The sequence below is a fragment of the Seriola dumerili genome, unplaced genomic scaffold (assembly GCF_002260705.1).
Source record: "Seriola dumerili isolate Sdu_G_001 unplaced genomic scaffold, Sdu_1.0 BDQW01000116.1, whole genome shotgun sequence".
NCBI lineage: Eukaryota > Metazoa > Chordata > Actinopteri > Carangiformes > Carangidae > Seriola > Seriola dumerili.
The window spans coordinates 1,381,994-1,395,037 of record NW_019174371.1 but is presented as its reverse complement, the minus strand read 5'-3'; the positions used below and the strand labels follow the sequence as shown (position 1 = coordinate 1,395,037).

General features: G+C 41.6%; 2 protein-coding genes across 3 annotated transcripts; one reads left to right on the top strand and one right to left on the bottom strand.

Annotated features, from left to right (window-relative positions):
• Positions 1 to 337: 337 nt before the first annotated feature.
• LOC111223813 (tRNA selenocysteine 1-associated protein 1-like) lies at positions 338 to 7,467 on the top strand. 2 transcript variants are annotated; one of them, XM_022748094.1, is made up of 9 exons: positions 338 to 505; positions 1,457 to 1,554; positions 2,112 to 2,211; positions 3,085 to 3,137; positions 3,359 to 3,487; positions 3,978 to 4,094; positions 4,698 to 5,004; positions 5,993 to 6,035; positions 6,366 to 7,467. In XM_022748094.1, exons 1-9 carry the CDS (start codon positions 470 to 472, stop codon positions 6,500 to 6,502), a joined length of 1,020 nt encoding a protein of 339 aa, XP_022603815.1. In that variant the 5' UTR covers positions 338 to 469; the 3' UTR covers positions 6,503 to 7,467. The 2 variants fall into 2 exon arrangements, with proteins under 2 accessions (XP_022603815.1, XP_022603814.1); XM_022748093.1 differs by having other exon boundaries at positions 5,990 to 6,035.
• A 1,147-nt stretch (positions 7,468 to 8,614) lies between these two features.
• On the bottom strand, positions 8,615 to 11,117 carry LOC111223845 (fat storage-inducing transmembrane protein 1-like). The gene is made up of 2 exons (XM_022748131.1): positions 10,939 to 11,117; positions 8,615 to 9,349 (listed from the first exon to the last, which is right to left on the bottom strand). Exons 1-2 carry the CDS (start codon positions 11,115 to 11,117, stop codon positions 8,671 to 8,673), a joined length of 858 nt encoding a protein of 285 aa, XP_022603852.1. The 3' UTR covers positions 8,615 to 8,670.
• Positions 11,118 to 13,044: the final 1,927 nt, after the last annotated feature.

Genomic DNA, 13,044 nt, shown 5'->3' with positions numbered 1-13,044 from the left:
AATACTCAGATCATGTGTAAATTTTTAAGAGACACAGTTAAAGACAGTTACAGTCCCAAGTTACAAAACTGAAACACTTAAAAGCAAATTTCTTAGCGGGGTATTCAGTTTAGTTGTACTCCATTTTTATGGCTCTAAAAAGATTGAACAAGGGGGAGACATTTACCTTCACTTCAAAAGAAAGCAGGCAGTGTAAGATACAGGGGAGGCGACAGGAGAGAGGATGTCGTAATATCTAGATTAAACCGGGAGATGGCAGTAATGCAATCGAGCTGCCGTTAAAAATTCGAAGAAGAAGAAAGCTTACCGGAAGTATCACAGCGGCTTGATACGGAAGTGAAACTGCGAATCGATGCGCTTGGCGTGAACGAGAGGAGAACTTTTAATGTTGTAATATTTCGCTTTTTTTATACGACCGTTAAACACCAACAAACTCCTGTATAGTATCCTCGCGGTTCCAAACTCCAAGATGTTCAACAGACAGACGAGCCTGTGGATGGGTGATGTATGTCTGAAGTCTGTTTCTTTCACGTTAGCCTAGCTTCGCGTGCTGTTTGCTAGCTCCGATAGATAAAGTTAGCCCGGATACGTGACCCAAGTCGTAAAAGGTTACACAAAACCCTGTTCTTAGTACTGTGTTTGAAGAATTTGGCGTAACACCTTTCAGCAAGACCCAGTAGTAACTTCTGCGGTGAAATGAGTCACCAAAAAACCTGTTGTGTGTTGCCCACAAAGCTGTTCTCCTCGTAGCAAGCGTAAGCTAACCAACTTGGATTTAAACTAATCGTTAAAGTTCACGTGTAATAAGTGTAACTGCAGCCTGATGCATTAAATAAAATTACACACAAAATGAGAGAGTGCATTAGCAATTTATGGAAGTATCTCGAGTAAATTGGTAGAGGTTTAAGTTGAGTTTGAGTTGAGGATCTTCTCATTCTGGCCGATCTTGGTGGAGCCTTGTAACTGAACTAACGTACACCGAAATAACCTGACAGTCTGAATGTTACACGTTAGTTGTTGGTCATTACATGTTTTCATTTTGGACTAGAAACGGATGGTTTACAAACTTAACGTCAAAATAGTGTCTGGAAAAGTTAGCAAGTTAATATTTTCATAACGTTTCAAGTGCAGCAAATATTAAAGTGTAACCCTAGTTATACCACTGCCAGCTCTCAACCTAGCCCCAGTGTGTGCCTCACATTACACCTGAGACTGCTATGATTAAGATTTATTACATTCTTAAAATAAGAAGCTGCAATCTGCTACAACACTTTGAAGTTAAATTTGCACCAGTGAGTCTTTGAAATGACAGGCTATAAATGTCATAACTTTACAGTTAGTTCACATAGATTTTACATTATGAAGCCGTGTACGTGCTCTTGTACTATTAGGAACATTTCAGTTTAGTTGAGATTTAATGTAACTTTGTGTTAAATTTCTTTGCATGTGTGTTTAGTTGGACCCATACATGGATGAAAACTTCATCAAGCAGGCTTTCAGTGCTATGGGAGAATCGCCGTTTGGAGTCAAGATCATCACTCACAGGATAACAGGGTAGGTTATACAGAGCACTTCATGCTACACACCAACCTCTATGAACAGCTACGGGTCTACCCCTCACCCTTAAATATATCATATAAGATCTCTGAAGATTTAGGAAAATTCACTTCTATTGAACATTATGAAAGTATAATGTTTGCAACAATTATTGACATTTATTGAACAAAAATATAGCTGTCATTAATTTTCCTATTTAGTCAAGTCCTTTTTTCCAGAATTAACTTGCATCACCACACTGTTATATTATCAAACGCTAAAGTGTTAATTTACTAAAATGTAATGTAATTTTCAGTGATAAAATAATTTAAATTCTCAGCGTTTCTTGAAGGGAATCCTCGAAATAACATGTAATGTTAATATCTCTGTGAGGGAATCATTGCATTACTTAAGCTGGATTTGTACAAGTCTAGACTGAAGCTCAGGTGGCCTCGACTTTGTTATTCATTCATGTGTGCCTTTTATACTGTTAATGCAATTGTTAAATATACACATGCTTGTGATGTAAATCATTCCTCAGTATCGATCCCTGTCATGTCTGTCCTCCTGCGCAGTGGTTCTGCAGGATACTGCTTTGTGGAGCTGGCAGATGAAGCAAGCGTCGACCGCTGTGTCCAAAGACTGAACGGAAAACTGGTTCCTGGATCTAATCCGGTAAGTTCTGTGGTGTAATTGCAAAATACTTGTTCATATATCTTTGATGCAATCCTTACTGCTTTATATTATTATTGTTTCTCCACAAATACATAAATATCATTGAAAATTTAATACCGCCTTCCTTTTTTTTCAGTGTTAGACTGTTGTTATCAAACAGTATGTAATTAATGATTTGACTGTGGATAGCGGAGCTCAACTAGTCTTGGTCCTCCTTTGTTACGACAGAAACTAAACAGGATTGGATGCAAATAAGTCAATTATAGCCAGTAGTAATTGATTGAGTGAGCCAGATCTCTTCAATTTGCTATTTGTGTTGCTTTTGCTACCACTATTGTGCTTTCACAGTCAGTTAAACCAAACTTTTACAAAAATGCAATACTAAATACCAGTCGCAGATACTAATTAGTGAAACTACTCTTTATTGGCTGCAGTGACAGTAAGTCGACTTTAGTGTCTGGTGATGTAAAACAAAACGAAAAAAATCATGCCAGCTTGAACAGTTTTGAAGTCTGAAGTGACGTGTAAAGTTGTGAGCTGTAGTTGCTTGCTACTGAATTTGAAACGCTGTTGCCTCTGTGAGCTGGCCAAGCTACTGGACTCCCCTGTCCACCGGCCTGTACCTGCTGCTGAAGGTGGCTAAGAGGCTGCTTGTACATGAATGTACTTTGTTTGAAGCTGGTGAATAGAGTCTCTGGTAGGAACTAACTGAGGAATGGGCTAAAGGCTGGTCTGGGTGGTGGAGGTATGTATACCCAAATAACAACAACCATAATAACTCCACTCTCTATTTCCAGCAATATCAGTGCTATAGTACACATCTCTGGTGTTTGAGGTCGGCTTAGTGAGTGTGTTTTCTCTCCACATGTGCAGCCCCGGAAGTTTAAGCTAAACTATGCCACCTATGGGAAACGGCCAGAGGCAGGGTAAGATATGATTTACATTCAACTTTCCTTATCAAATGTCGATGTTTGAATCAGAATTTTAATTTACAAAACTTAATTTTATTAACAAACTAAATTTACACCCTGAAACACAAGTGGCACACTCATTAACTTGAACCAGAACCAGAACTGCTCCTTTAATTCTTGACAGTGATATAGTTGTATAAGCAGGAGTATTTGATCAAAGTCTTTCCTTCTCTCAGGCCAGAATTTTCAGTGTTTGTAGGCGACTTGGCCTCTGAGGTGGACGACTTCCAGCTGCACCAAGTTTTTAAGAAGTACCCTTCCTGCAAAGGAGCCAAAGTCGTCACAGACCAGTATGGATACTCCAGGTACGTCAGCTCACAGAGGTGGATCGGATAGCGATGTGGCTTCAGAGAAATGTTAAAAGTATGAAAAAGATGATTCCTTGAACTACATATTGCTTTTTTAATGTCCTTGGTGTTATGTGTAATATTCTGTTTGAATATTTTTGTAAGAAATGTTCAATAATATAAAATGTCTCCTGGTTTTGATAGTATCATGATGGCAGTGCTGTGGACGTTGACCACCAAGTTCATCTTAATCTATTTTCAAAAAAAGGCTGAAGACATGTTTTCTTGAGGTCTTATGCTAAAACTATTGTTTTCCCCATATAGGCTAAGCAAGAGCAACTCACAATTCAAGTGATGCTACCTCATGTTAAAAGTAAAACAACAAGTTTCAGTTCTACCATAATAATACCCATTATATTCTCTTTTCTCATTATAAGTGGCTATGTAATGCCAAGTATGTAGTGTGTGTTGGTGTGGAGCGGAGGTGTAAGAGTTGTTTGACTTGCAGAGGCTACGGCTTTGTCAAGTTCGGGGAGGAGACCGAGCAGAAGAAGGCGATCGAGGAGTGCCAGGGAACGATGCTCGGCGGAAAGCCGCTCAGACTCAGCATCGCTGTAGCAAAGAGGTGAGACGCTGACAAAGAAACACGACGGATCATGGCTGAAGATATAAACTACACATCCTCTCCCAAGATTTCATTAACCCCAGATTAAAGATATGAGTATGTATATAACTTAAATAAACTCAAATAAATAAATGACTTACTCATACACACCACTCTGCTGCCCGAGATACTCACTAGAAGACCAAATGTGGATTAATCCACTGCTGAAAATAGTCCTCAACAACAGTGCTGACGAGTTAACTCATGGATGGTTTTGATCTTTGATCTCGTGATTTGTCAGCAGTAAGAAAAGTAAACACATCGCCAGCATTATCCTTTTTTAAGTGGATATTAAACTGTAAAGGTTTATTTTAACATTTGAAACAGTATCTAGGTTGAGCAAAAAAAGAAATGCCTGAAGGTTGTAAATTCAAAATAGTTCCAGTATTATGAACAAAATGTCCAGTGGGATCCAAAAGTCTGGAGGAAAGTGGTCTCAGACTTTTGGACGCCACTGTAAGTGATGTGTGCCACTTTGATGAACCCGATGCAGTGCAGGTACTTTATATATTATTATTTCTATATTATATGTGAAACCTTACTGTGTTTCTTTTTTTTTTGCAGCCAAAAGATGAGCAGCTACCACGGGGGCCAGGGCCAGAATTACCATAGCAACTACAACCAGTCTCAGTCCAGTTACTACGGCAGCCAAAGCAGCGGGGGTCAGGGAGGTTACTACTCTCAGTGGGGGGGCTATGACCAGTACAGTGGCTACAACAGCAGCGGCTACAACAGCGGTTACAACAGTGGCTACAACAGTGGCTACAACTATAACTACGGGCCCTATGGATACCCCCCACCTGGCCACATGATGCCTCCACCTCCCATGGGGATGCCACCCATGTCCACTGACATGTCAGGAGCTGTAGAGGTGAGTGGAACACGTCCACACCTGTGCTCAAAGGAGTAATTAGATTGATTGTGAAATTTTCCAGGGTGTGTTGAGCAGGGCGGAAGTGTTAGCCTCTGCTGCTAGGGTGTTAATAGAAGACACATGCACCCTCCAATAGCTTCATACTGTCTTATTCACAGATCGAATCATGTTATCTGGTGTGCTAATGGACAACAACAGTTGCAGTTGGGACCTCTGACCATTTCCTTTGTGTTAAGCGAGGCTCAAATTGCGGAGCTAATTCTGTACTAAGTGCACAGCGATGAAATTGTATCAGTGTTCTCTAATGTAAAGTGATGTTTGCATATTTCTTTACAGGATAATCTCAGTGCTCATAATGTTGGCGTCTAATATTGAAGAATGATAAATTGAGTATGTTTAGATGCACACAAGAAACCAGAGTTTAGGTTAGCGAGTTAACTAACCTTTTTAGTCCTGCAGAGATTCAGTAAGAAACTTCATGATAATTCATGCACTTATTTACAATATATTCTCCGTCTGACTTTAATAACTAGAAATAATTTGTAGTGTTTTATCTCTTTTTAACTCCAGGCATGTGATCATATTGTTTACATTTCACCTTGTTGAATATCACCTTATGATGCCGCTATAACCGTATTTACCTGGAGGTATCAGCGTGTCTTCTCACATCATATTAAGAATTCATAGTTCTGTTCAGTTAAGCCAGATAAGGAAAAGTTATCCTGGGTATGTTGAACTTGCCTCGTAGTACAGGCCTCTGGCTATACAGGAAATCAGACAGCATGTGTTTCTGCTGTAGTAATCTAGTTGTAAATCCACGTATACGTGTTCTCCCTTACCCCAGCCTTCTTTTGGAACGAGCTGGGCTTCTTGCTAAAGAAAAACCAGGTTACTGCAGAAAACCAACAGTAATGTAGTTACTTGGTGTCTTCTAGTATTTCAGTGTTTATTATCATTTCTAATGTTTCATCTCTTTCCCCAGCAGAGTCACGAGGAGACGGAAGAAATGGAGGATGATAATGCTGAAGGTAAGACCCTGCACTGAACTGATTTGCTTTGGTACAACTTAGATATTTGCATATTAAACATAACTGGTAAATGTTATATTGACTGGAGACAACGTGAGACCGCTGAATAGGTTGTTCTTTGGGAGTCATAGTAACAGATACCTCACAGATAGAAAGTTTAAATCCATGACTCCAGGTTCGGTCTGGTGTCACAAAGATCTTCTCACCAGTACTTCCTGGCTAGCTGCTAGCGTAGCCACTGTAGCCATGGCGTTGTTAATGGTCAGATTGTGACGACACACACTGTGGATTGTGTTTAAATCATTGTTTGGGGGGGGTGGGGGTTTACAGAGCCCATCCCTGAATGTGACGTGGACCAGTGGAACAAAGACTTCATGCAGCGCAGCGAGGAGCTCTACGACGCCATGATGAACTGTCATTGGGAAACTCTGAACACCGTCGATTCCCCCATCCCCTCCCTCCCATGATAACTTTTTTTTTGTCTCTTCTGACCCCCCCACCCCTCCCCCCAACAAACCAGTGAATAATTTTTTTTAATGATTGTGTAATCCCCATAATCTTGATGATTTAAAGCTACATTGACGCCTTATAAAGGCCTCTTCACTTCAGTCTCTGAACTTTATCCAAGCCTGAACAAAGGCTGACAGTACTTGTTCCTCTTCAAATACTTAAAGTGCATATAAGCATTCACTTGATTTTAATGTTTACCATGTTGGTAATATACAGAGAGTTACTGTGTAGTCCATACTGTGTAGTATGAACTCCTCTATACACCAGAGCTAAAAGTTGAGGGATGAAGTGCTGACGTTGCCTTCTCTGCTGTCGATTGGCGCGGGTCAACGTTTTGCGTTTAATGATGTCACAGAGGAACAAACACCACTGTCATTCATTCATGTTGATCCACGCTGAACTGGTCACCAGCAAACGCTAACTTTGCTCTTTGAATACGGCCCCAACTCTTTAGGAAGGGAGAGTCCTCTGAAGACAGAAAATAAAACTATGCCTTTATCGTCATCTGCCATGTACTTCTACGATAGTCAATAGATTTTTTTTTATGTGTAAATACAAGATATCGATCTGTCTTGTCTTGTTCATTTTTAATGAAGGATGAATTTTCTTGTTTTTTTTTTTTCATTTTTCTGATAGATGTAATGAACTTTATCTGGAATGATGATGACGTGGAGTTTACCCAGCAACAGTCAGTCAGAAATGTAATTTATCACTGTTTTTTTTCTGTGTAATAGATGAATGGGACAACCTCTCAATACTGCTGAGCGCCAGCAAACTGTATGTCATGGTTTTGTGAGGCCGACACAGCTGGTTTGCTGTAGCAGATGTCCAGCTTTTTTCTTCCCTGCTGTCTGATGGCTGATGTTTTGTATGTTTTCTTTCTGGAGACGTTCTATCAAAAAAATACAATTTAAGAGGAAAATGATAAAATGATCTTCTGTCTTCTTTCTTTAGTGATGAGGTGAAGAATGAAGTGAAGATTGTCTGTTTTTTTCCCGTCAGTTTCCACAAAGTGAAACAGTTTTTAGAATTTGTTTTGCAAGTGTATTAAAAATCAAAACCTGACAATCTCTTATTTAGACGTATTCACACCCTTTGCTGTGGGATCTCCAAGTTGTGTCCTACGCTTCCTCTCAGGAGTCCACTTGTGGTAAATTGAATTGATTGTACATAGTTTAGAAAGACACACACCTGTGTGTCCAAGAGGTCCCACAATTCACACTGTATGTCAGGACAAAAACCAAACCGTGGAGTCCAAGGAACTCTCTCTAGACCTCCACAATAAAACTGTGGCTCAGCAACTGCTTTATTGTGGACGGACACATAAACAATCATACACACTGAGTTCACACCTACATTCAATACACAACTACCCTCCTTCTTACCCTGTCTTCCCCTCACCAGCTAACAACTACCCAACAAGCGCACGTCGGCTCATTTGGCCGTCTGAGACTAAGCAGAGGAACGTGAGGTCCTGGGGGATAAGGGTGAAGACAAATGGACTAAATAGATGAAAAGGCACAGAAACCTACAGTGAAAAGGCCCCCTCCTGAGGCTGGGGGTCTTTTCAAGGTGGGACATGTCTGTTAAGATGCTGTCAGACACTGATCTTTATGCAAAAGACACATAGAGAAACATGGATGTTTGATAGTATCTGTCAGCCATGGGCTTTAGAGAATTTCAGTATTTTATGACACACATTCTGAATTTATTCAAGTGTTGCAGAGATTTTAATGTTCACTAGAAAATCACATTTCCATCATTTGATTTCAGATACTAGTTTGTTTTTTCTCTGCATTGCAAACAGAACCTGAGCTGTGGGTTCAGGGATTCTCAAACATTTCCAACCTGCATCTAAATGGCAGCTGCCGTCTCTTGTGGGGACTCCCCCCTGTCATCTACTAGTCACACAACATGTTTGCACATACACTTTTAAAGCCCGCTTAATCCATTCGCTTGTTCGGCAGGATTGCTGATCTCACTGAGGACGACAAACGCGATTGGACGGGGTTTTTGTGTTTCTGGGAGAACCTTCAGTCGTCTCCAAACAGCCGCCGTTATCTAATGATTGAATTCATCTTTGAGGCAGCGTTGAGAGCCGTTTAAAGCTCTTTTGTTTCTCCGGTTAATTGTAGTGATCGTGGTTCAGTTGTGCATCTTCAGCTTCAGCACCGCCGGTCTTGGTCTTGAGCAGTCCCACTCCAGGCCTCCCGGGACAGTACCAGCTGGGCCCCAGGCGGTACCAACCCTGGTACAGTCCCCTCCAGCTCAGACAGCCTAGAGCGCCCCCCAGCAGCTGGGTGGGGAACTGAGGGAAGTAAGCTAAGAGACAGAAGAGAAGAAAGATCCAGAGTCCGAGCAGGAGAACACAGAACAGGAAGAGGATCCTCAGAGGAGCGTCTGAGATCCCGCCCAGACTTAGATAAGGACCAAACACGGCCATCTCCTCTGCCAACAGCAGGCAGCAAAGACAGAGAAGGAAGACATCCTCTGAAACTTCATATCCTCTCCACAACATCCCAGCTTTGAGGCATTCAGACTTGCTCTCCCCTTCTCGTAGCACCAGCAGAGGCTGGCCGTTGGTATCTCCTGCGTCAGTGATCAAAGATTCATAGCAGCTTCCTGTGGCGTTCTCCAGCTGGTCCAGGAGCTTGCAGAAAATAAACCACAGTGCACCAGCCACCCCGAGCCTGGAGAGGTGACGGATGGAGAGAGCGAGGGAACGACGGATGGAGAAGGAGAGGAGGAAGACGAAGGAACCGACAAAGACGCAGGTCCAGCCCCAGCCGGAGCGCAGGAAGATCCTGGAGGAGGGAGAGGAGCGATGAGGACAGTGTTAGCAGGGAAGTTATAGATTAGAGGAGGAAGTGATGAGAGAAATTATGTCATGACAAATTAGTGTAAATATATAAAAGCCACCATTGAGAAGAAAGTAGACCTCATTTATTGCTGCTAATAAATGCACTTGAGTTGTAAATGCAATGTGACTTTTTATATATTTTATTATTCTTAATCTTTTTATTTTTATATGCTCTGCTCATTATCTCATCATCTGCTGCACAAAACTTGCCTTTTGGTTTAACCAGCAGTTTCTTCACAGCAGCTGTTTGCAGTAAAAACACTTTAATGAACCCACTGTCCGCTGTCTGCTCGGCACCAAACAGCTGACAGACACAGTTGGAGAGCAGCTGGTGGAGGTCAGAGCATCACACTCATCACCCTAATAGATACTGTGGCTCCGCGTCTAATACATTTAAGGCATAAGAAGTTCACCATGTCAGCTGTATAAGGACACATTACGCCAGTGTTTATACTTTGTTTGTTTCATTGAAATGAACTTTTAAGAAAAATCAAGCTTGATTGATGTCTGTCAGTGTCATTTACTGTCTGTACTGTGTGACGCAATGTCGTACGCTGTAGGTTACTGTACAGATTAGTACACAGTGAATGCTTCACATGTGGTATTAGTACGCAGGGGAGACCGGGGGATGGTTGTAACAGTGTCGCTTTCACCAATAAGCCATTTGACCTTAGAATCATGATCAGTTTCATGCATGACCACTTCCTTCCTGACCTTGCATGTGAAGCTGTGAAAAGGTTTTACATGCAAATAATTTTTTGGAACATTTTTGATGAGTGCTTATACTGTTGAAGTTAGAATTATGTAACTTGTATTAAATTACAGAGTCTCTTTGGTAAAATGTGACTTCCCCCATGCTTCTACAGCAGGGTAAACAATGACTGTTACAACTAACCCAGTAATGACAACTAAACATATTCTTCGTGTGCCTGCACATGTACTTCTATAAAGTTTTAAAGGTCTTGGGAACAGCTCATTGTTGTGGATTACAGCTGTTTTTAAAGTGCTTTAAAAGTCAGTGGTGAGTTGTTTTTGTGCTTGGTGACCAACATGAAGAATGGTGAAGTGTTGGCACATGTGCAATAAACTTATTTAGATGCATAATTTGTGCTGTGGGCTGAATTTTTAATTTTTAACTTTTAGTGTTACAACTTGCCCCGAGAGTGGGGCAAAACTGTGGTATAGCTGGAGAAGTTGAAAACATTGCTAATTGTAATGAAATAATAAGAGTACGTTGTGTCAACATTTGAGAGCTCTATCACAAAAATTGTGTGAGTTAAAGGCGCTGAGACAAAAGGTTTTACAACCATCCATGATTTGGTTTATATTTATCACAGGAAACTTTGACTGTTATGATCTAATGTCAACAGCTTAACACAGAAGAGGAAACATGAACAAACATATTGTTGAACATATTCAGACTATACATCTGCATCAGCTTTAATCAAACAAACAAAACACTAACAACAACATGAAGGAAGATGGAGGCACTGGTCCAAAGTGGAGCCGGAAGTGAACAGGAAGCAGTCTCACCTGTAGAGAAAGTGGCTTCTCTTGGCGAAGATGCTGTGCTGGGAGACCCAGAAGCTGAGTGCAGGACTGAACATCACCACTGCAGATAGCAGCAGGTGGAAGTGCTGCCGGAAAACAGTGTTACCAAGGAGCCGGGCCGCCAGGTCCGTCAGGACCACCAGCACCGTGTTGAGGAACATCTGGGCCCAGAACCGAGACTCTTGACTGGGTGTTAAGTTAAATATGAAAATCCCCTGCTGCTGGCTCTGAATGCAGCAGTGTGTTTGTGTAGATTATCCACCTCAGACTAAACAGCATGCACTCGTTCATGTGATGAGGCTGTAATCCCAACGAGAATGTATTTAACACACCAGTAACTGTAATTACCACTGCTGCAGACTGGAATAACTCTGCATTTTATATCATCTAAAAGTCAGGTTGCAATCGATCAATCTATTCAAACTGTTCTTCAAAGGCTGCTGATCGGATCCATTTTCTTAGATGAAGATGAAGAAGATAAATCCAGAGCCTGCAGTGTGTCAGAGCTGCAGACTATGTGTGTGCAGCGTTGTAGTGAGAAACATGAATGAAACGACAGCTGGCTTCCAGCATTCCTCAGACTGAAAATATGCACACTGTGAATTCCAACCATGAAATTCTTCAATCCAGCAGACACTTGTGCTGACTCTGTGTTTACTGTATCTTCTTGTAGTTTCGGTGTGCTGTAGTTTTATCTGCAGTGCTCAGTTTTACAGTTTTCACTGAAGGCTTCACCACTGCTGCTGCTCTCCAAACCACATCACTGTTGCTTCACTGGGTTTCTCCGAGGGCAGTGAATTAAACATTAGTCTTTTCTGACCTTGTGAAGCACGTTTCCCAGTGACGTTGGCCTGCTTTCCTTTTGTTGTGCAGTGATTGTCATTGGTCCCTTCTGTGTCACTGCTGCAGAGATGCAATGGCCACCAACATATTCCACTCAGCAACAGCCACGGCTTCTGAATGTCTCCACTGTTCAAACTATCCTGCTGTAACTGTAGCTTCTCTGCTCTCCATTAGCACCCTCCCTCTCAAACACACACACACACACATACACATACTATTTATGTTCTCGCCCTGTCATATGTCTCCTGAACCTTAAGGTTGTCACATTACTCCTACTGAGATAACTGAAGGTTGATCCAATGACACTGATTCCTTGGTGTGTGTGTGAGAGTGTGTGAGTGTATGTGTTTGTGTGTGACATCACAGTGTTTCTGACTAATTTCATCTGAATTTGCAGCGGAAATCAAGGCTGGGCTGAGCAGCAGCGACAGAGCTGATGTTACAGAAAAGACATGACATGTCATCAGTGATGTGAAATTAGATGCAGTGTGTCACACTATGTGTTTGTATGTATGTTCATGTGTATTAATAGCGGTAACCTTTGTACTGTATCTGGTTTGAGACTCAGCTGTTGCAGCAGTCTGTCTCTGTCAATCAATGAATGCCGACACACAGTTCACACACGTTTACTGCCCTTTCTCTCTTTCTCTTCTCGCTCTCTGATACCAAACACTTTAATTCAGGTTCTGTTTCTTTAAAGGTCCATATAGTGTCCATGTGTTGTTTGCTTATAAAGCAGGTCTAGGTTCTATATTAATACTGTGGAAGTATCAAGGTGCGGAGTCCACAGAGAAACACACACAGCCTGTGTTCAGAAACTAAGCCTTAAACCCAGCCGTCAGGACTTCTGTACCTTTGTGACGTCACAACGAGGCAGTCACCGCTCTCAGCCACGCTCCAAGCCCCACCCACCTGGACCCACAATTCACACTTGCACAATTTGGTTTCTCTGTTTACCTGAAATCTGCTACATCTTTATTCAATCACTCAGAAAACAGTCAGCCAATCAGAAGAGAGGCTCAGAGCTAATTGATGTAGGTCAGTAAAAAAGATAGAGGTAACCTTTTTAAAATCTTGACGCAACTAAAACATCTTCTCAGTCGGTGGACGGTTCATTCATTTCTTATTCACACCACTGTAACCTTCTTCTGTCCTCTCCTGTTCTGTGCACTCCTGAAATATCTGACTCAGCTGAAATGTCGTCTGTCCAGAAATAAAAGCTGACCTGGTTTCAAAGTGTTAAAT

Excerpts from the sequence above, each read along its gene's own strand:
- LOC111223813 (XM_022748093.1), top strand. The coding sequence starts at position 470 with ATGTTCAACAGACAGACGAGCCTGTGGATGGGTGAT. Across the intron at positions 506-1,456 it reads CGAGCCTGTGGATGGGTGAT|TTGGACCCATACATGGATGA; the intron begins GTATGTCTGAAG and ends ATGTGTGTTTAG. Across the intron at positions 5,005-5,989 it reads ACATGTCAGGAGCTGTAGAG|CAGAGTCACGAGGAGACGGA; the intron begins GTGAGTGGAACA and ends CTCTTTCCCCAG.
- LOC111223845 (XM_022748131.1), bottom strand. The coding sequence starts at position 11,117 with ATGTTCCTCAACACGGTGCTGGTGGTCCTGACGGACCTGGCGGCCCGG. Across the intron at positions 9,350-10,938 it reads AGAAGCCACTTTCTCTACAG|GATCTTCCTGCGCTCCGGCT; the intron begins GTGAGACTGCTT and ends TCCCTCCTCCAG.